The 23,060-nt window shown below is 46.2% G+C and overlaps 1 protein-coding gene across 1 annotated transcript in view; it reads left to right on the top strand.

Moving 5' to 3' along the window:
- Nucleotides 1–23,060, top strand: part of CCDC180 (coiled-coil domain containing 180) — a 728,974-nt gene that overhangs the window by 440,134 nt on the left and 265,780 nt on the right. Inside the window, exons 17-18 of the mRNA XM_069609330.1 lie at nt 12,709–13,350; nt 14,951–15,201. Coding sequence (XP_069465431.1) covers nt 12,709–13,350; nt 14,951–15,201 — 893 coding nt within the window. The remainder of the gene's footprint in view (nt 1–12,708; nt 13,351–14,950; nt 15,202–23,060) is intronic.

Here is a 23,060-nt window from a genome sequence, read left to right as displayed (position 1 = left end):
CCTGCTTCCCAAACCCCATATGATCCTGCCGGGACAGGGCAATGGGTAGATCCACCTTTGGGTGTGCTCAGGAGTGCAGGTTTACAACGCTCACCCCTTTCCTACCTTGCTGTTAGTACTTTCCCTATGCCATTAGATGATGAAAACATAAAGATGACCGTAAAACAGAGAACCAATGGCTCGTGGTCACTGTTCCTGGTGCCCCTAAAGTAGACAACTAGAAGCCAGTCCTGCAGAAGAGTAATTTTTTACTCTATCAAAGTGGATTTACTTGTTCTAAAGGGGAAATATGCTGGGATGTCCAGCTGTGTACAGCCACTTACAACTCACAAAATCAGTTTAGCTAAGAAATCACCATGTTTTTTGTGTTCTGTCATGCTGGCCAGTGGGACTCTTACCTCTTCTGAGGTACCAAAGAGTTTGCCAGGGTGATGACCAGTTGAACTCACTGTTCCGGGAAGTAGGTGACCCTGAACTTTTCTTGCATTAATGTTCCCATCTGGTGGCTTGATTGAGACACCGTCCATATGTTCTTGGTGAGGCAGGCTCATCAAGAGTGTTGATGTTGGGTAGCTTCATGAATGGTGTGTTTGCTTCGAGAACAAGGCAACAGTCCCCTGCAATATGATAGGCAAACTATTCTACACTCTGACACCTGGGCAATTTTTGCTTCTCCGGTGAAGGTATGCTTCACTGTGGGTTGGTGTGGGTATGATATGATTTGGCATTTATAACGTGCCTATACACAAGTGTTTCAAGGCGCAAATATTTAAAGGCACAAGGGTTTCAAGGGTAGAATCTATACGCCCCCCACCTATGTCATAATTCCTATCTAATTGGCTGTTTGTCAGTTTGTCTTACCACTCCACCAGTGCTGTACCAGCTGTCTCCTTCTTTTTCTCCTCCGACTGGTCCAGTATCTGCCAGAGTTGTTCGATACTACTTTGAGCTCTGACAAAAGCCACCTTTCCATCACTCCCTACATTAGTACTAGTCTTCATCCGGCTATGGCTCTTTTTGGCCCAATGCTGCCCTTTCCTGCAGCACCAGTGAAGTAACTTAGTGACCATCTCCCCAGTAGCATAATTCCTGAACCCTCCAACCTCCAAAGTGAAAGGGGAGTGTGTTATCCCTTTTGTTCAAGAGTCTTAAACCTTTACTGAGTGGGTCATCACGTAACCCCGACTCTGACTGGCAGAACCACCACCTAATATCCCTATGTCTGTCCCACAACTGTGCCGCTCTTGTCCCTCAAAGATCTAGATTTCACCAGACTGTGGTACGACTGTGGCAGCCATCCGAAGAAAGTGTGCCTTTAAGTAAGTATGTCCTGAGGATTTCCGATCCAAATGTGTTCCTTATATTCACCGACATCAACAAGACACAAGTGAAAATAGTAGACCTACTAAGGAACATGAGAACACAGGGTTCTGTTGCCCCAAACAATCGAGCATACAACAATGGCATGATTAATGGAACATTTCAAAAGACAGTCAGCAACTTTCCTCTCTGGGGTCAGGAGATGAAGAGGTGGGTTCACATTTGTAGGCAAGGACTGGAACATAGAAATGATACTTGCTTGGAAGAGGAATGGTGGTGATAAGTAAACAGGCGGTAGACAATTTGGAAAACACGATGGTGGTGCCCTATTAAGGGTTAGATGCATTAGTTTGTGCAGGGATGCTTCGAACCACAAGGAGCAGCTGTGGTGCACCATTTGAATTTTGAGAACCGTTGTTGGGCTACACAGTGGAGCACAGGTTTGGTGTCGAGGGGCAGGTCTGCATTGCTACGAAGACAGTAACCATTTAAGCTGTCGAAGGGTATTTGTTGGAAGGAAACAGTGATGATTTTAGGTAGCTGGAGGGGAGAATGGAGAGAGCAGGGAAGAGAGGGGGAAGGAAGAAATGTGAAGGAGTGGAAAGAGGAAAAGGACATTGAAAGTGAAAGGTGGGGGATGTAGCATGGAAAGACTTGAAGAGAGAAAAAGGAGGAGGAAGTGGAAAGTGTGCGATATACCGATTGGAAATAAGGGAGAAAGCAGAGTAACAGTAAGAGCAGGGAAAGAAAGACGTGGAGGAGCGTGAAAGACAAGGAACATCTACTAAGAAGAAGGTTGCAAAGGAGGTGGTGAAGTAGGAGGTGGTTAGAGGAAAAGGAAACAAAGGGAACATCTGAGAAGAAGTTTGAGAGAGAAGGAGGAAGAGCAACAAGGAGAGGCCGAAAGAGCCAAGAAGGGCAAGAGTCTAGTGACCAACACCAGAGGAGAAGGTTGACAGAGATGTGTGGGAGTGCAGGAAAGAGTAGAGGAAGACACGAGGCCGTTGGCACAAAGACCACTGTGCAGAAACTACTAGGGGAAGGAGGAGGCTAGAAGGGAGTAAACAGGAGAAGAATAAAGCTGGAAAAGGGGAGAAGACATTTAGAGGGCCTGAACATTGTGGGCATCAAGTAGGCACTAGGAGAGAGATCACTAGCTGATGAGAAGGCACATGGATGGAGAGGGTAGAAGAGTCAATACCAACAGGCACCTGCCTAACACGACGCTTACCAGTGCTCTGTTTAAGGTAGAGGCTGTCAAAGAGGCTCTCTGGTCCCTGTGCCCCACTATATCCATGCCTAGGGAGGACTAACACACTGTCACTGAGAACATGGAGATTTGGATGACGAACCCAGGGGTTCTCAATCCCTGAAAGGAGGAGTTGCCCACCTGCGAGACAACGATTGTGACCAGGTGCCAATAGAGGAAGCACTCAAACAGGATAAGAAAGAGGTGCAGGGCACATGTGGAACCCACAGACTGTGAGTGATTTTGATTTGACCGCCAGCAGGTGGAGACTAACAGAAGGGAGGGATTGACTGATGGACTATGGTCCTTGACTGTTGATCCTTCAACCGGGATAGGCACAATATTTAGTGAATGTGCAACCATTTTTTCTGCCTTCTGTATGGAAGGACACAGTGGATTATTACCCATTGGTTTTCCTGAAATACAGGCTCATTTAAAGGCTCATGACTGAGGGTGAACAAAAACAAAACATTTTGACACATGTAAGGAGTCGGAAGTAAGAGTCGGACACAAAGGTGGTATGTTTTTGTTTAGAGCTTTCTATTGGATAATAAAAGAGTTGGAAAAGGCCTCTCTGTCCGTCCCTATGTTTAGGAGGGATTTCCATGCGTCAGAAGAAACTAGTGAAATTGTCAGGCAGTCCGAAACACTAAGAATAATGTGCAAGGAAGTATTTTCTCAAAGTCTAAAGTGTTCATAGTGTTTTGCCAAATAGAAAGGTTTGCAGCTCCGCTGGCGTTTAAGTAATAAAGAAAGTAATGTTCCAAAATGCAAAGTTCTAAGGCTAGGGTGGCGCTCCTTTTCACTAGACTTCTTATTCTCATTTAACTCCGTTTAGTATATGAAGGGTTGTCTCTTGCACACCATCTTGGCCTCCTGCCACGTTAAGGTCTTTATAAAAGTGGAGATCCTTTTTATTAGTCCTAGAGTCATAGGTTTCCTGCCTTTTGGTTTCTTGAATGGGCGGAGCACAGACTTCCAGGAATATGGTTGGCTTGATTCTTTCTTTTGTCAAAATATGGAATTCTTATATAATGTTTTCATTATCTCTTTTATTAGAAATGGAATCCTTGATGATGTGCCTTTTCATATGGGTAAAACGTTTTGACTTGCACAATGTTGTTGTATTGCCTTGGTTTACTCCCCTGCCCTTTAGGCAGTTGTCTCTGTGTTACTTCATGGTCTCCCCTTTGTTCAATCACCTGTCAAGTAGACCACTCTCTTGAGCTTTCTTTAGGGTCCCATACCCTCTTCTTGAGGTGCAGGTCCTCGCCTCACACAGTGGCATCGTCTCCCCTTGGTTCGCTCTTCTGCTAAGTGGACAACTCTCTCGGGCTTCTTCAGGGTCCTAGACCCGCTTGCAGGTGCGGGTCCTCGACTTGTAGAGTGATGCTGCCTTTCCTTGGTTCACTTTTCTGCCAAGTAGACAATTCTCTCAAGTTTTCCTCGGGGTCCCAGACCCTCTTGTTGAGGTGCAAGTCCTCGACTCGCACACTGGTGTCATCTCCCATTCGTTCACTCTCCTGCCAAGTGGACAACTCTCTCAGCCTTTGTATGGGAGGATTGGTCCAAGAGACCCCCCTCCCTGCAGCCTCTCCCCCCTGTGAAGTCCATGGCTCGTCAGGGGTTCCCCTTGCCACCAGGGCCCAGGTGGCGGGTGGACCACTGGCTGAAGACATTGACCAAACATGCTGTATTTAGCTAGGCCCTGGAAACCATTTTGTGAAATCAAAATGGTTTGAGCCCTGTGCACCACAGCGCGGCCCCCACCCCTGGAGAGTCTCACTTGTCCCTGCGGCCGCAGCTCCCTGGCAGATCCGCTGAGAGCCTGTTCCCACGAACAGACGGACATGAGCTAGTGTTAGATGCAAACACTGTAACATTTCACCTTCCGCAGTGTATCACTGTTCCCAGTATGACCCGGCCAGCAGGGCCGGGGTGGAAAAGAACTGTAAAATGGTCCCCTGACAAAAGCAGAGCCCCCAAATACTAATGAGCAAACTACCTGGGATGAAACTCTTCTCTCCATGACCATTCTGACTAAAAACATGTAACCTCCATGAAGATGGCAGAATGTGTGCTTATATGGCATTCGGGTTGAAGTACCCACATCCCCGTAGCTATGCGCAAATGGTAAAAGTGTCCCGGGGTTTTCATGTTATATGTTTCGCCGAGAAGACTGCACCCCAAGGTCCCATGCCATAACTGAACTAATGCTGCTAGAGTGCAAAGGAAGACAAATACAGCCCTATTGGGAGCTCATGTAAATGGTGCACGAAAATGCACCGTATGTATGTCCAAGCTCACCATGTGTCACTGCCATCAGTCTTATTAGCCGGTTGTTCCTGCGTACTCCACCAACCTTACTACTACCTCGCTTACCGCGCATGTATAGAAATGTAGCAAGATTTTGTGGTTGCTAAATACTTAACATATAGGTAACGCATTTGAAACGGCCATGTAAAAGGCACTAACAATGTTGAAAACATAAGCTTTGAAAAGACTCAATGAGTATTGTATATTATATGAATGTTTATGCCTCTTCCACTTAAATCTGCAACACACGAGGAAAATACCTTTGTGGGCATATCCAAGGCCATTCCCCCTTCCTCCCCATTGAAGCCTGCCAGACGGAAAAGCAGAGGCCTGTGCTGCTCTGCTCCACCTCCCCCAATTCGGCTGGAGCCGCTTCAAACATTCACATTCCCCCGCAGCACCCAAGGCCACGGCCTGCCACCTGAATTATTTACAACCCAGCAGTAAACCTGGCCATAAACACACCTTAGGTTAATGGCCCCTGTAAAATTAGGACACCCAATATTATAGCAACACTACAGGAACACATTCATAATGACTTCTAACGAGACATGATAACTCGGACAGCTTGTCCCTTGCCCTGAGACCCAACCTCGCGACCTATGATATCCGGTCAACAGGACGATGGTAACCATGTATTGATGTATCACCAAAAGACCCCACTCTAGGTGCATTCCTCCTGTGTTGCATTAACCTGTAGAATAACCCATTGGAAGATTTACCAGGGAAGATAATATTGCAATGTTGAATGACTGCGGTGTGCGTGGCCTTAGGGCAGAAAGCCAGGAAAGACGTTCATCACTGACACTGGTCACGGCTGGCACAACAACACAGTCCGGATTAACCCAGCTGACCTGCCCGGCCCGGCCCATGAGGGTAACCAGTGACGTCCACCAACCACGGCAAACCACATCACAGCGGCACCTATAGTTAGTCGTCTCCACTCAATCCCCACGAACTTGTGCCCCCTATAGTATGTAGGTTCTTATGACGTTTTTTGTAAATATATACGCCTGTCTTTGCTATTGTCAGACAGAGCGCTCTCGGAGTTTGCAGAGTCCTTTGCATGCCCTATTCTGATTGATAAACTCCCATTTAAGCTCAACTGCACTTTGTCTTAGCCTTATTCCCATCTTGGGAGAGTCCATTATTGTCTCTCATTGTGGGGAGGATCGTGCTATCTGGGGGACGCTCGCCTTCACCTTGCTTCAGGCTCCCAGACCCTCTTTCATGGTTCACTTGCTCAGCCCGTGCCTCCCCGGATCTGGTGCTGCTCCAGAGAAAACCGCGTACCTGTTTCTTCGCTCGAGGTCAACACGGGTGTTCTGCTGACTTCCGCTGCTTCTGTCGAGGCTCTGGCCGCTGCCAGGGCAACACACTGTTCAGCGATGGTCGTTTTGCGCCTGCTCCTTCCCGGCCGGTTGTCCTTTCCCCAGGATCGTTCGTCAGTGAAATGGGAGCCTGGAGGTCTCTCACAGAAGTAACATGAGAAGTCCTGACCTCGGGGACCTCTCTTGCGATATTCCTTCCATGTGTGTTTGTTTGTTTATTTATTTATATGGCGCACCGGACCAGAAGGTCTGAGGACGCAAGCATTAGAAGTATATTCTCAGCTTAGAAACAGTACTGTACATTATTTACATTATTATATAAGGGTTCTGTGAGTAGAAGCAGTTATAAGGATACAGAATAAAAATTACGGCAGAGTTGCAAGTTGAACAATTTAGAAATAGTTGCATGGTGACATTTATTGGTCTTTGTTCTTAAGCCACTGGAAGTAGTCACGCCTAAATTGATGGTAGGATTGGGGTGCTCTGACGGAGGGTGGTAGTGTGTTCCAGTGTTGGGCTGCTTTCACCTGGAAGCTGTTGCCGCCCATTTTCGTACGCTTGAATCTGGGAACAACGAGCAGGTTTGCATTGCTGTTTCTGGTGTGTCTGCTGGGCGTGTATCTGGTTATTCTGTCTGATAGATAATGGGGAGCTGCGTTGTTAAGGCATTTGTGGGTGAGGGAGGCTACCTTCAGCAGAATTTTGTCTGAGGTGGTGAGCCAGTTGTGAGTTCTCCTAGTATTCGAGATGTGTTCTCTTTTAGGGAAGCTAAGCGCTGCTCTAAGAGCATTGTTCTGTAGGATTTGGATTTTATTGGCGATCTGTTTGTTGACGCCTACATAGAGGGAGTTACAATAGTCCAGTTTAGAAAGTATGAGAGCCCTGGCTAGAGTAATGCAGCTTTGGGTGGAGAGGAAGGGTTTGGCCGAGCGTATAAGCTTGCATGTGTATGCAGTAGAGGATGCCATGGAGTTGACCTGTTTATGGAAGGAGAGTGTGGAATCGAGATGGATGCCAAGGGTTTTCACTTCCTTGGCTACCTTTATAGAGTTGCTGTCTATGGTGAAGCTGGAGTAATTGAAGTCCAGTTTATTTATGTTCGTGGCTGATCCCAGGATGATGAGTTTGGTCTTGTCATCATTCAGGCATAGACTATGAGAGGCCATCCATGCCTGGATGATGAGGTACACCATGTTCGTCTTCCAAGGACCTAGCCCTCATCTTGCTCTCCGCTTCCCAGCTTGCGGCCGCAGCTGAGGCTGAACACCTTCGAAACTCCTGTGAAGGATAATTATACTGCTTCGGGCCAATCACCGGTCTCTGGAGTGTAGACCGCTCCCTCTGTTTGTCAGGCAAAATCATTGTATTCGCGGTACTCCTCCTTGTGTCAGTACTACCCTTAAAGCTATATGTTTGATTACTAGAAGTCTTTGAATTCTCATGAATTTTGAATTTTGAGGCATTTATAAACGTGCACACAACAAACTAAATCGTATCCTGGCACAGATGGAACGAAACAGTAAAACAGGGGGCCGAGAGGACCAACTGGATCGTATTGAACACAACACAAACTAAGGAGTAATCCAAGATCTTGAGTTTATTTAAAAAGATAGGTCACTGAGAAGCACCGGTCTCCTCTAGAACTGCACTTCATCCTAGGAATTACAAGGAGGAGTTGATCCTCCGACCTAAGGGTGCGGGTGGGTTGGTATTGTTTCAATTTGTTTATCAGATATACTGGCGCCATCTCATGCAAGCATCTATAGACCAGGCAACCAGTCTTAAATTTAATCCGATCCTCCACCCTCAACCAATGTAGTGATCGGCTGAGACCAGATGTGTGAGTGTTTTTGGCTACATCAAAAATCAATCTCACTCTAGCATTTTGTGCTTTCTGAAGACGATGGATTTGATTACTTGGTGCTCCAGCCAGAAGTCCGTTGCAATAGTCAAGGTTTGAATTGACCAACGCCCCCACCACTGCCGCCCGATCTGCTCTAGGCACATAGGGTAGAGCTTGGCGCAAAAGGTGAATGTTATAGGATACGGACTGAACCTTGGCTGAGACCTGGGCATTACATCCCAGGTCACTCTGCCAAATACAGCCCAAATTATTTACCTTGGTGGAATATTTGAGGCTGGCTCCCAGAAACTGAGGAAGTGGGGGGCATTTTCCTCCATCAAGAAGATGTTTGGGTCCAAACAAAATCACCTCCGTTTTCTTTGGGTTCAATTGCAGCCAGTTTTCTTCCATCCATGTACCTATCTCCTCTAAACATCTGGTAACCAGGGCAAGAACATCCTCTATATCATTGAGCCTGATGTACAGCTGAGTATCATCAGCGTAAGAGTGAAACCTGAGATGGTATTTTTCCAGGATATTCATCAAGGCACAAAGATGAATATTGAACAAAAGTGGTGAGAGAGCCAATCCCTGTGACCTCATAGTTGTCTGCTAAGCCAGATGGAGTATATTGGCAGTAAAACATGTTGGTTCTATCTGAACAGATATAAGAATGATTTAAATAGGGAGAAGGTGTTGGGTCTGTTACATCAGTTAGACTTTGCGTTCCCTCGTGGTATTGGTACCCAATGTTAGTGTGCAGTTCTTTCACCACATACTCTTTCTCTTGTGTGTTACCAACAAGAGCAATAGGGTACTGTGGATGCACTGTCCTAGCGCCTAGAAAAGCGTCTGCCACAAGGGGCAAAGAGGCTTCCTACAAACGTTGTATGCAATAATTTCACCGGTGTAGCACTTGTTGCAGTCTAGAAAAGCAGTATTTTTTTGTAGCAAATATTTCCCTTTAGCATAAATTCAAATCGTGAGCAAGGTGGTGGGGGTGGGGTGAGAGTTAAGGTGTTTTTATAAAGAAGTGACGTGATTTGCTGTATAAATAGAGTATGAAACCCTATATGACGTTAGAATCTTTTAAGAAATCTGAATCCAGTTTACTGATAGCTCTGGGGCTGTGGAATAAAGTTGCTGCATATTTATCTGTGGAATACCTTACCTCTCTGCATGGATCTGCAACCTTTGGTTGTCTAGATGCCTTGGACTACACACCTATCAGCCCTAGCCAGGATAGTCAATAGTGGGGGTATCATGGGAGTTGTAGTCCAAAACCTCTGGAGGGCACATCTTGCAGACACTTGCTCTAGAGGGTTCTGTTACCATGATATGAGTCCCGTGGACAATCTCTCTTCTGAGATGGTTGGCCTCTGTGATACTGGTTGAGATATTCCCACTCCAGGGTAATTCCTGAAGATCATTTCTATTGTAGGTTCTCAATATATTGGAGTGCTGCTTGTAAGTGATGAGTTGCTGAGTGCCTTTTCATCTGGCTGTCATCTACAAACAAATCCTTAGATGGAGGCAGATATTGAAAGAGTATTTGTATCATTATGTTAATGTTATGCAGACAAATTGGAAGCTTCTTCATACTGCAGAGTTCAAATATAAATATTCATAGGATTTTGCTATTTGGGTATAACCTTTTTTCTTGATGCACTTCCATCGCTCAAGATTTATTTACCCTGGAACAACATCAGGCTTTCTATTTGGGTGTTGAGAATCCTCATGAAGCCAAAGGAAGCCACAGAGAGGTGTGCTTGTGATTGTACTTAGTCTATAAGTTAAACTCTTTGGTTGTTTTGACAATTTCTTATTGATCATTTTTCGCATTAATTGGCTCCCTGTTGTTATAGACCTTTTGTTGAACGTATGGTCAATCCAGTCATCTTGCTCTTTGGCTGACTGTTAACTGGTTGTTCAGCCATTGTTTTACGTGTCACAAGTGTGGCCTGGTGATCAAAATCCTTTTCCTCAAGATTATGTTCCACCATTTTGGTGCCTGTGGATGGTTGTGAGAAGTTGGAAATATCAGAAACGTGCATTGATTTAATTTGTAGGGTTGTTTGAAACATTTGGTTCACTGCTTGGGCTGTCCATTTAGTTATAGTCTTGGGAACCTGCATCTTTTCTTTGTTTGCTGATGCTGGTAGATTGCCACTGGTCATTGCATCACAAATCTCGTACTCCTGATGGTGGTCTGGAAGTATGTTTGGTATGATAAATGGTTGGATGTGGTTAGAAGTTGATTATTCACAGGGTCACTTCACTTCTCCCAAGAGGGGAGCCCTTCCCTGTGAGGCTGGGGAGGTGAGCCCGCTACGCAATATTCCCCTAGGGGTGGCAGCAAGTGGGACCTCACAGGGAGACACCCCCCTCTTGCGGACAGGGACTTCTGTTCCGTAAAGGAAACCCTTGTTCCTATGAGACCCATTGGTCATCTTTGCCTCAAGACTTTCAACCTGAACAGAGCACTGCTTGCTATTGTAACATCTCTTCACCTATTACATTAAAAAACATAACCACTGAGAAGAGGAAAAGTAAAGGAAACATGAAGAGTACAAACAGGTTTAAATCTACTCATACTGAGAAGAAAAAGAATGAAGTAGTAAGCAATATCACTCTTTCATTGAAAACAAATGGTACTGGGAAGAGTTGGAATGATGGATGCATGAAGAATACTTCACAGAGATGGAAGAAGGACAATGACCTCTTTTGGGGAGGACCCGGTTACATTGTATAAAAAGTAACAAAGGACTTGCAGCAAGGGGAAGCCCACGCTGAGCAGGTATAGTCTGGGAAGTTCAAACATGGGAGGCAGGAACCCGCAGAAGCAGTCTGGTCCTTGTCGAGAGGATGCCATGAGGCAGAAGGAAGAGCAGTTCAGGAGCCATCAGCGAGTTGACGCACGTGAAGGTCTGGAAGATCCAGGTGGTGGCATGACCTCGGGGAGGTGGACCATGCAGTCCATAAACAATGTCGCTGAGCTGAGGGCTCCAGGGAGCTGCAGAGAAGGAAGGTAAGCCAGAGAGAGGAACAGTGACAACGTTCAACTGCAAAGAGGAAACCTGCGACCCCAGGAAGAACAGGTGATGCCACCCCATGAAGATAAAGGTAACGGGGGCAGTGGGAGACCTGGTAGGGGACAGGTACATTGGGGAACCTTAAAGCAAGTCAAGAACATTACGTCATCTCCCTTGTCTCAGTAATTGGGAAACCATTAAAGCAAGTCCAGATTACTATGGGAGTCATCTCCTTCATCTCAGTAATTGGGAAACCATGAAAGCAAGTGAAGCATACTACGGGAGTCATCTCCCTCGTCTCAGTAATTGGGAAACCATCAAAGCAAGTGAAGCATACTACGGGAATCATCTCCCTCGTCTCAGTAATTGGAAACACTCCCTCGTCCTAGTAGCACTACCATAACTAAAATCAATCAATCAAGAGGGATACAGAAATTGTTGTACTCATCCCAGTAATAGGGAAAACACATTTGCAGAATCCCAGTGGGGAAATGTACAAGATCCCTACCTATTAACACACAGAATGTTGAGGCAGAAGAATCTTTGGACATTCAGGAGAGACTGGAAAAGTCACCTCAAGGAATTAAAGGGGTTAATCAAAAATATCACAAGGAACTATCAAAACATAGGTTATTAAGTCTGAGTATGCCTATCCAGGAAAAGGGAGTCATTCTTCTGGACCTCTTCCTTTTTTTTGTTGTTGAAGGGGCAGCCTAGGTTAGGTTTTTGGACAAAGGACGGACTAGTTATTTGGACTACATCACTGATGGCGAGCACCATAGTTAGATTTCAGTTTGGTAGAGAACTCCCCCTTTATTATAGGGACAGAAAGGCTTTCTTTCGCTATTACTTTAATAAAATTCTTCGTTAGAAATGACACCCCTTTGCCCACCTTCTTCTGACCTACCACAGAAGCTGTTCTTTTATTGTAAATAGATGAGGGATGATCAGGGAAGAGTGCAAGGCCATGGACCTTGCATAGGAAGGGCATGCTCAAGGTGATCCCCATATATCTTAATGATAGTTTCCTCTTTCTTGCCCAACACAGGTTGGGTGACAAATCTATTTTAGCAAATGTATATCCACAGGAGGTGGTTACTGCTTAACTGAGCCAATAGAGCGTCATGCCTCCAGCTCAGTACTTCTCTGTCCTTGGCTCCTGGGCTTGCACATTGTTGTGGAACTGCTCAAGACTGAGCTAATATGTACAAAGCGGTGCCTTCATATCTCATTCTTTGGTGCTTCCCTCTCTTTAGATCTTCATTTCTTGAATGTATGGAAGATCCTGCACTGGAGAGAATGTTACTTGCGTTTAACCATAGAAGTGTAACCTGTATCTCTTGTATAGATTCCCTTTCATGTAGAATGCCAATGACCCATCCAACATGAAGTTAAGGTTTATTAAACAGATGATTTTTCATACATTTGCTGGATTTCAAATTACTGTATCTTATTCCATGGTAAACGTTTTCTAGCATTGAGATATATTTCTGTGGTCATTGGCATGGCAGTATTCTGTCTCCTGGAAAAAACACTACCCTAGTCAATGTTTTATATTACAAGCATGTGTATTAACAGAAATGGCAGCTAAGAAACTATTTTTGTTCTTGTGTTTAGACTTCTACAGTGGAGGAGGAGAAAACAGAATTAGTTAAAATATGCATTACTGAAGATGAGCAATCTAAGCCTAACACCGTGGAGACTGCAGACATGCCCCAAGACCAGGGGCAACTTCCTCCGGCAGAGTCTGAGATCCAAGATGTCGGGAGCAGTACAGTGCCCGTTGCACCAGATGACCTCCAACTAGAATCTGAACCCAGAGATGGCACAGAGGTGACAGAACATGGTATTCCAGATGAACAACCTTCACCAGAGTCTGAAATCAAAGTTGCTACAGTAACAACATTACCTGCAGTGCCAGAACATGGGACTTCAGATGAACAATCTCCACCAGAGTCTGAAATCAAAGCTGCTACAGAAACGGCATTACCTGCAGTGCCAGAACATGGTACTTCAGATGAACAACCTCCACCAGATTCTGAAATCAAAGCTGCCACAGAAACGGCATTACCTGCAGTGCCAGGCGATGAATCATTGCAACAAACGGGTCAACCTGAGGGCATCATCACCTCTGAAAGCGGGGGCCAGTCTCCCATGGATATAGAGCAAGAGGATAAGAAAGAGGCTACAGATCTTCAAGTCACTGTTGAGGAATTTCCAGAAGAGAGTGAAGAGAGCGACATGCCAGTGGAGGCAAAGGTGAGTGAATTTCTGCAGAATATTATTCCAATAATTGCTCGTATTTGGAAACTTGGTTTGCTTTTGTAGGCTGAAGATGGGTGATCTCTGTGTTCTCTGAGTATGTGCCACCAATGGAGATTATAATTACACACCCCAGTTCTGTTGTAGTGTACGCAGTCAAAGGCAAAGTGTATTCTTAAGTGTGGAGAATATAGCAACATGAAATATCACAAATCCTAAAGTGCATCAATATGCTTCTCCTTGCCCACTTTCTCAGAAGCTTTTCCCCATGCTCACAAGCACTTAGCCTCCTCACTCACCCACACTCACCAACTTTCAGCTCCACTTAGACACCATGACCCCCACTTAGCCTCTTCAGTCACCCAATCTCACCAACTCCTAGCTCCACTCACTCTGACCATCACTCAACATGCTCTGCTCACTCAATCACTATCACCATCTTCATTCCTTCACTGTCTCTCCTTTCCACTGACTCGCCCTCCCTTGCCACCCTCAAGCATTGATGCTCGCCATCCCTCAGCTCCTATTCCCACTCATCATTCTGCCGCCTCACTCACCCGTTCACTGCCATTCAACGCCTTTACTCAGCCTCCTCTTCTACCATCACTTAGCCTCCTATTTATTGACTCTTGTGGTAAAATAGCTCAGTGAGTTAGGTACTCGCCTCAGACATCTGTCTGCATCTTGTAGTCAGAAATTCAAATCCCAGTATGGCAAACACAGCCCATCATTCTTCAGAGGTGGATACACTGAGTAAGATTGAACTGGGTAACAATGAAGTCTATTGGTCTAATGCTTAGAAGTGTGAGAAAGTGGCACAATGCGCTATATAAAACACTGTATTATTAGCAACCTCACATATGCACTCTTTGCATCACTAAACAAACCCAGTCACCAACTCACCATCACATCTCCTTCCCAATGAACCACTCTCATTGTCACTTTGCCTTCCCACTCAGCATCAATCACTCATTCTCTTTAAACAACAATTTAGTTTCAATCAACCCACCAGTTACTCACATCACTGAGCCTCCCTGATGACCCCCTCACTCAGTGACTCACCATAACACGACTCCACCTCCATACTTAACCGTTCTCTCAATCCCTAAGCCATCTTAATCACCATCACGTATCCTCCCCACCTAACATCTCTGACCATTACACAGAGTCCCCAATCACCATTACATATTGTCCTCACTCATCCACTTTAACCATCACTCACCCTCATCATTTGGACTTGCTCACCATCTCACGTTCACTCACCCAATCTCACCATCACTTTGCAGTCTCACTCACGTGCGCTCATTTGTATTCATTCTCTGTGCTCTACCACTCTTACAAACAGTTAGCCTCCCACTCACCATCACTCTTGCTGTCCACTCACCCTCTCAGCAGCATTTATCTCTCCAGTCACTATCATTCATCTTCTTCACTTAACGTCCCTGCTCACCCACTCGTAGCATTACACATCTCTCACAATCGCTCACTTCCCTGTTCACATTCACTCATCCTAAACCCTCATCACATAAGCAGGAATGCTCTTGAAGAAAATGATGTGGTATACAATAATTCAGTATTGTCTTGTTGCTGTCTTTAGGAGAGTCCACAAGTAGCTGAGATGTGTAAACCACCCCCCAATTCCTTCACCACATCCAACGGGAATGTCTATAATTTGCTGTCGCTCGAGGACACTGCATTAAAGAAAGATGGGACTGGTGTGTTCATCACTGCAGAGCAGTCAGGAACGAAGGAGGCCTTCATGACCGAAATACAACCAGAAGGCCCTCCCCCGCCTTACCTGGAGCACATTGCCATTCCTGAGACTCTCATCAACGCACTCAAAGAACGGTGTGTTTCTACGGTGGTGCATGTGCGATGGGAGAGGTGGTGTTTGGGTAATGTGAATAGTTGGGAGTCAAATCAAGATTACGAGAGGCACTATATAAGTGTCTCAGCCCATAGTACTGCTTGCTTGTAAGTCTTGGAGTCACGCCATTTGGGTTGAACCACAATCGAAGTACTAGGCAAGTCAAAGGCCCAGATCACAGTAGATCATGTCTGAATTAGGGATGGAGTGGGTAGATACAATGGTGTTTATAAAGAATTACAGCACAGTAGGGCTCCTTCATGGAACATCTAGTACTATGAGGCCAAATCATGTCCCCTGTTTCTTCTGCCTCCCCAGATCCTCTGGCTTTTCTCAACAGTGGTTACAGCCACTTCTTTCTCATACTAGAACAGGAAGAGCAGAAGAACAAAACATTTGCCATTGCTTCTAAACTTGAGCAACTAAAAGAGAAGACACGCGCTACAATCCAGACCTGGCCATCACCCAACCAGCGGCTGACGTGCCAAAACACTCAGCTGGAATTTGGTGCAAAAGGAACACATATCTGGGTTTAGATATTGATCAACGGCCCTCAGTCCTAAGGTCACACTATAGCTCCTGTCTTGGAATCTGTACTGCTTTATCTATAATTGTCTAATCTTTCTACGCACTAATGATTTTGTAGCTTCCCACTGGAGCACCTTTGCATTATTCTGGGTTGTTCCACAAGAAATACATCTATAATTCAACAGGCCGTCCTTTTATGTAAGAAAGCAACAAGAGTACAAATTCACACAGATTAATTTCACAAACCGGGGATTCCACCTAGGCACATGAGAAAAGATTCTGCAATTCTAGGAGGAGATTAACGGGCATTCTCCTTGTTCTTCCCTGGTCAAGCTTGAGGAGGCCCTCTCAAGCAGGGTATTGAGAAAGCTGTTTTTTACTTCTGTCAAGTATGGTGTTTGTCCACCCATGTAGCTAACTAATATGAGGGCCTCAGCCGCAGCCTTTGAACGATAGGACTGACGAAAGCACACTAAGACCCACTTTCCATTGAAAACGTAGAACCACCAGCTGTCATCCTAAGTGACAAGGCTCTTTTCCAATCGTTATGACTGTGCACCCATGGATGAAAATCTGATGCCAAGGTAACGTAACCAAGGGACAATGTCCTGCCTTCAGCCAGTGACATAGATCGGGTGGGTGGGAAACAGCGTTGACAGTCATATATTTTGGGCTGAATGCCGCCAGCCTCTGTGACGTAGGATCTGGAGGAGGTAAAGAGTGGGCCCCACTGTCCCTGCTATCCATCCTCAACCTAGAAATAACTATTTTGAATGGATTGTGTCCTCCCACGTATTCTTCATCTTTGATATTTGTCATCCAGCTCCAGCTGCTCCGCACAACAAATTTCGGCAGAGGGCGCTGTGCGTCGATGGCGTCGACTCCATGTCCCTCGAAGGCCTCTGTCTCGAGGATGATGTCATCGAAGTTATATATAGCACGCGCTGCGCCCGTTGCCTTCAGTTCCGCTTTTTTACGAATGCTATCGTTCGAGAAATACGGCGCGCTTCATTAAATATCATATGTGAGTATGTCTTCTTCGTCGACACCGACTACCCCGAAGACCGGGTTCAAGAAGTGTCACGATTGTGAATAGAAGATGTCATTGACTGATCCACACAGTATATGTCTATGGTGTCTCGGGGCGGAGCATAAGACCTCGGCCTGCTCCAAGTGCCAGTCGATGACCGGGAAGGCCCTGAAGGAGCGAAAGGGGAAGTTGCCGGTAGGTCCAAACCCAAAATCATCTACACGTACCAAAAGCCTTCGACCGACGAGTCGAGAGGCTACTCTTCTCAGAGGAAGAAAGTTAAGAGGTTGAGATCGAGGAGTGGCTCCCACCACTCCTCATCATCGTTGTCGAATAAGTCCAAAAAGAGGCACCATTGGTGTCCTTCGACTTCATCGGCGGACACCTCCCTTGAGAGGGTATCTTGCCCGACCGAAAAATCCACTCCTGCCGGATGGGAGGCTTTTAGAGCAGAAATGCTAAAAATCTTTGAAAAGCAGAAAGCCACGGTAAGCCATGATCCTACCGCGCCTTCCAAAGAAGCCGGTTAGGAAAGGGCTTGAAAAAGATCCTGCGCGCCCCCGAGCCCGGGACGAAGGCCTGATCCTCATGAGAGCTGTCGAGGCCTCGAGTCAATAACATATCATTGGACGATCCGTTGAGCCGAAAACATAAGAAACACAGGTCGAGGTAGTCGCACCATCGATGCTGGATGCGCCTTCGAAGTCAGCCAAGCACTTGACATCAGCATCACCTTCGACGGCGTCGATGCCAGCTGCATCATCAAAGCCAGCTGCACTGTCGACATCGACCGCCCCATCAAAACCTATGGCGCCAGTGAAAAAAGTTTCGACAAATCCTCCAGCGTCGAATCCACTATTCATCAAACCCTTGATGCCTGAAAAAACGTAAGCGTCTTTACCAAGGAAGGACTATTTTAAGTCCCTTACCTCAATTTATTAGGAAAATTAACACCATTTGGCCTCCAATTTGGTACCCCAAATGTGCCAGAAAGTTTTATCTCTGCGGAATCAAGGTTGAATGACCTTTATGACAGCCTGCAGACAGCCAGTGGGGTGGACACCTCACCTGAGCTTGAGTCTGGAAGACCAGAGGCTGGGGAGCATGCTGATGTACCATACAGACAGCTCATGTCCAAGGTAGTGGAATATATGGGGTGGAGAAGGCCTCCGTTACCATTTGAACAGGATGATCTGACGGACATTCTGGATAAGGGTCCTCAGTCAGATCCTATATTACCTTTCCACATTGCTCTGCAAAAAAGGGTGGCAGCGAATTGGGAGATGCCAGAAACCAATCCGGCTGTGAATAAAAACTTGACCAAGAAGTACTGCCTTCCAGTAGTGACCATGACTACCTGTCTAAACATCTCACTCCAGAGAGTCTGGCGGAACAGGCAACTACCGCAACTTCTAAGCAAACAGCTTACCCTACCATCCCTCCAGATAGGGACGACAAAAGAGTAGATGGATGGGCAAGCAAGGTATTTTCTGCAGGGAGTACGGTGCTCAAATCAGCCTACTCCACATGTGCCCTTGCAAAATTTACATTCACTCTATGGGACTGCATTTCCATGGCTGCAGAGCACATTCCTGAGGGGGATGAAAGAGACGGGTTCTTAGCTATAATTAGAGACGGCAAAGAAGCCATGTGCGAGTCTCTTCAGTCAGGTCTAGATTCTGCTGAGAGCTTCAGCAGAGCCATGGCTACTAGCACCGTTATGCGCGAATTTGCGTGGTTGAGGAAATCGGGTTTTGCACCGGATGTGCAATCCAGACTCCTCAACATGCCCTTTGACGGGTCTCACCTTTTTGGCAACAAGACTGAAGAGAGCCTTGAGAAGTTGCCGACCTCAAAAGCGGCAGCCAAATCTTTAGGTGCCGCTATTAGGCAGCAGCAGCTTTTTCGCCCTAGTGGACAGCCTTTGAGAGGTAGATCTTTTCTCTACTACTCCTCGGTTGTAAGAGCGAGAGGAATGGCTGGTCAAAGAGGCCAATGAAAGTTCCCTCATGGTGGACGAGGGAGAGGTGCAAAGCCAGCTAAAGCAGGGGCATCTTTACCATCTACCACTGCATCAGCTGCCTCAAAACCTCTCTTGAGGTCTTGAGTCACAGTTCACCAGTGGGGGGCAGACTGTCTCAGCATCTAAAAGAATGGCGAGACATTACTTCGGATGCTTGGGCATTGGAAACCATAGCCCATGGGTACAGTCTTCCTTTCATACAGAGACCTCAGAGCAATCCACCTGGGAGCCGCTCTTTGAGGAGTCCAGATCCGCTCCTTGTGCAGTAAATGTTAACCCTGCTACAGAAAGGTGCCATGGAACCGGTGCCTGTAGCGTAGAGGAACAAGGTATGGTATTCCCCTTATTTCCTAATACCCAAAAAGGACAGAAGACTGAGACCCGTCTTGGACTTGAGATACTTGAAGTTCCTCAGGAAGGACAAGTTCAAGATGGTCATACTTTCTCACATCCTTCAGGCCCTCCAACTCCAGGATTGAATGGTGTCATTGGACCTTCAGGACGCTTATTTTCATGTGCCAATCCATCTCAAGAACAGAAAATACCTGGGGTTCGCAATTGGCAGTTCTCATTATCAATTTCGAGTTCTGCCATTCGTGCTGACCTCTGCCCGAGGTTTTCAGCAAACTGATGGCGGTAGCGGCAGCGAGTCTCAGGAGAGGGTGGTATTCACATTTACCCATACCTGGATGATTGGCTGATCAGGGTGCGTTCTCCCGAACAAGTCCGGGATCATCTCAACGTCACCTGACGCTCTCTCCACAGACTGGGCTTCTCCCTCAATTACAAGAAGTCCCATATGACACCTTCGCACAACCTACAGTTCATCAGAGCTGTTCTGGATACATCTTTGGGAAAGAGCTCGTCACCCGAGGTGAGGGCTTAAGACATGCTATAGATGGTCACCAAATTTCTACCGGCCTTCGATTTTCTGAGGTTGCTTGGTCTCATGGCATCCTGCATCTTTCTGGTGCCAGAGGCCCGCCTGGGAATGAGATCCCTTTTAATGGGCTTTCAGAACTCAATGGTCCCAGTTCTCAGGAAAGATGCCGGACCTACTTCAGGTTCGAAGCAGGTCACACTGGATCTTCTGTGGTAGGCCTGCAAGGACAACATTCTGATGGGAGAACCCTTTTGGCAACCATGGCTGGAGATAACGGTAGTGACGGACATCTCACTCACGGCGTGGGGAGCCCACACCAACGATATGACAGTCAACGGTCATTGGTTTCCATCGGAGTCCAAACTACATATCAATCTTTTGGAACTGATGGCAATCAGACTAGCGCTGAAGGCCTTCCTGCCCTCTTTGCGGGGAAAGAATGTCCTGATAATGACAGACAACACAGTGGCCATGTACTACCTCAACAAGAGAGGAAGTGTAGGGTCACTACCACTGTGCAGAAAGGCAATGCAGCTCTGGTACTGGGCAATTCAAGAAGGTATCTCTCTATAGGCAGTTCACTTAGCCGGAGAAGAGAGCATGGCAGCGGACGCTCTGAGCAGCCAGAGCAGTCTCCCACGAGTGGCAATTAGCTCAGGAAGTCCTTCAAGAGATCTTCACCCTTTGGGGAACCCCTCAAGTGGATCTGTTCGCGACCAGTGTTAACCGGAAGTGCGAACTGTAGTGCTCCAGGGAATTTTCCCAAGAGGAGCTCTAGGGGACATGTTCGAAGTGGACTGGGAGTTTTCACTCCTGTACGCATTTCCTCCAGTCTCCGTCATTCCGCACATGATCAGGAGGTTGAGAAAGTTTGGGAAACACATGATCCTAATTGCCCTGGATTGGGCCAGGAGGACATAGTATCCGGACCTTCTGGACATGTCCATCTGTCTTCCAATATGTCTTCCACTAAGAGAGGACCTTCTCTCGCGAGGAGGGTCAGGTTCTCCACCCAGAGGTCAAAACACTCATCCTTCACGCATGGTTTCTGAGAGGCATGGCTACCTCTACAGCTCTGCAAAGTGGTGTACCGTAAAAGGTATTTGTGAAGCTGCAACATGGTCTACTATTCACTCGTTCACAAAACATTGCTGCCTGCAGTCTTCCCTTGGTCAGGATGGGAGCTTTCGAAAAGCAGTCCTGCATTTGGTTCATGAGAACCTTTAAAGACTAAATTCTACTCCCTCCTCCAAATCAAATACTGCTTTGGCAGTCTATCAAAGATGAGGAATATGTGGGAGGACACAATCCATTCGAAGAACAAGTTACTTACCCCTGGTAATGTTCTTTCGACTGATGTTCCTCCCATGCATTCCTCATTGCTCTCCTAACCTATCCCTCAGTAGAATTTCCCATGCTACTACAGCTTTCGCTCCTTCAAGGTGGAGTACGTTCAAACCTGTGGTTGTGCAGGTATTTCTACTGTGAGAAAAAAACAGAGCTGAAGCCAACGGGCGCTGCGTGTGCTATATATACCTTCAATGACATCATCCTCGAGACGGAGGCCTTTGAGGGACATCAAGTCGACGCCATAACTGCACAGTACCATATGCCGGAAAAAAATTCCAAAGCTTCTGAAGCTGGATAACAAATATCAAAGATGAAGAATACGTGGAAGGAACATCCAGTCGAAAGAACGTTACATGGGGTAAGTAACTTGTTCATCTGCACGAAAACATAAGCGACTCCAAGACAGGAGAAAGAGAAACCACAAGAGAGAGGGCAGAACCAGAAAGATAAAAGGACAGAGACTAAGACCAAGAACTTCAGGCCAAGCTTTAAAGAAACTCCACTGTCCAAGGGACAAAGGAACAGCGATTTGGGGGAGTGGAAAATTAGAGCATCCCCTAAGCCAACACTTTCCCATAATCGGGTTCCCCAAATTCTTGATGAAAGAAGGCCCCAGAAGCAGTGAGGTTTTGTCCATTTTGTCATCCTGACCCCCCTAAGGCCCTTCACCAACTACCTATACTGGAAAACCAATGTGAGAAAACCCGAGCGGCCTTAATCCCCTTTGTTTGTTCTGGCAAGGGGTTCTATAACATCCACAGAGCTATATAAATGATGTGGGCAACACAAACTTGAATGGAACATCATTTGGCAAGTTATATTTTCCAACAGACCATTACACAAGAAACTTAACCCGTAATAGCCGGACCCACAAGGAAATTAACTGCTGCAGAGTCTGGTGTTTGCAAATAATAACTATTGAACAGTTAGTTCATTTTTGGAGAAAAACTAGACACTCCCCTTTAATAACCATCAGACTTTTGGGGAGTCTGCACGTGGTATAAACCTCTGCTGTCCCATTTGTAATTCTATCCTCCAAAAAGAGAGCAAAATGCTTTTTTATTTTGTTGACATTGGCCCATCGCACATTAGTGTCTGGTGCATGCTACCAACACTAATATATGCTAGAGGACTGGTCAGTGCATAGTTTGTGCTGCAGCACTGCCTTCTTGAAATCGACAGGTTATCTGTGAGACTAAGGTGACCTGCACGTTTCCCATAAGGGAGATACACAAATGTAACATCCCCTGTGCTATTTTTAGATTGCCAATTCTTTGAGAATTGTCTACATAGTGTACAAAAAACATTTGTGGTACATAAAAACAAATGCATACAAGCACTGTTGGACCACACTTTGTAATCCAAGAAAATGCCAGATTGCTTACCCCTAAGGTGTATTCTCACCCGATGTTTGTTATTTACCAGTCTGAACTTTTGGGGGATTGTTTCTTAAGTCTGCTTTCCTGGCTATCATTTTCTCTCCACTCACTGTAAAGAACCGGAACTTAGTTGGCTCCATTTTATCTAAATGGGTGAGAGAATTGGATGACTCACCCTTCACTGAATTCTTTCTATACTGTTATGGGTGGGGGTTTGCCCATAAAACCTGTATGTAGAAATCACGCAATGCCTCAACCGTCCACCCACTCTTCTTGGTCATTCGCATATTCTACAGTCAATCCAGGGGTTCACCCTTGCTCACTACTCTTCCTCTGGTTCCTTCTAGTACATCCATGACTGTGTGTGGCTGTGTGGGTTGAAGGATCACCTTGCTCACTACTGGGCCTCAGTTTCCTTCTAGCCCATCCATGACTGTGTGTGGCTGTGTGGATTGAAGGACCACCTTCCTCACTACTGTTCCTCTGGTTCTTCTAGCCCATCCATGACTGTGTGTGGCTGTGGTGGGTTGAAGGACCACCGTGCTCACTACTGGGCCTCAGTTTCCTTCTAGCCCATCCATGATTGTGTGTGGCTGTGTGGATTGAAGGACCACCTTCCTCACTACTGTTCCTCTGGTTCTTCTAGC

This window comes from Ambystoma mexicanum, chromosome 8 (assembly GCF_040938575.1).
Source record: "Ambystoma mexicanum isolate Mex_15411 chromosome 8, UKY_AmexF1_1, whole genome shotgun sequence".
NCBI classification, from domain to species: Eukaryota; Metazoa; Chordata; class Amphibia; order Caudata; family Ambystomatidae; genus Ambystoma; species Ambystoma mexicanum.
This window is presented reverse-complemented; position numbering and strand designations above follow the sequence as displayed.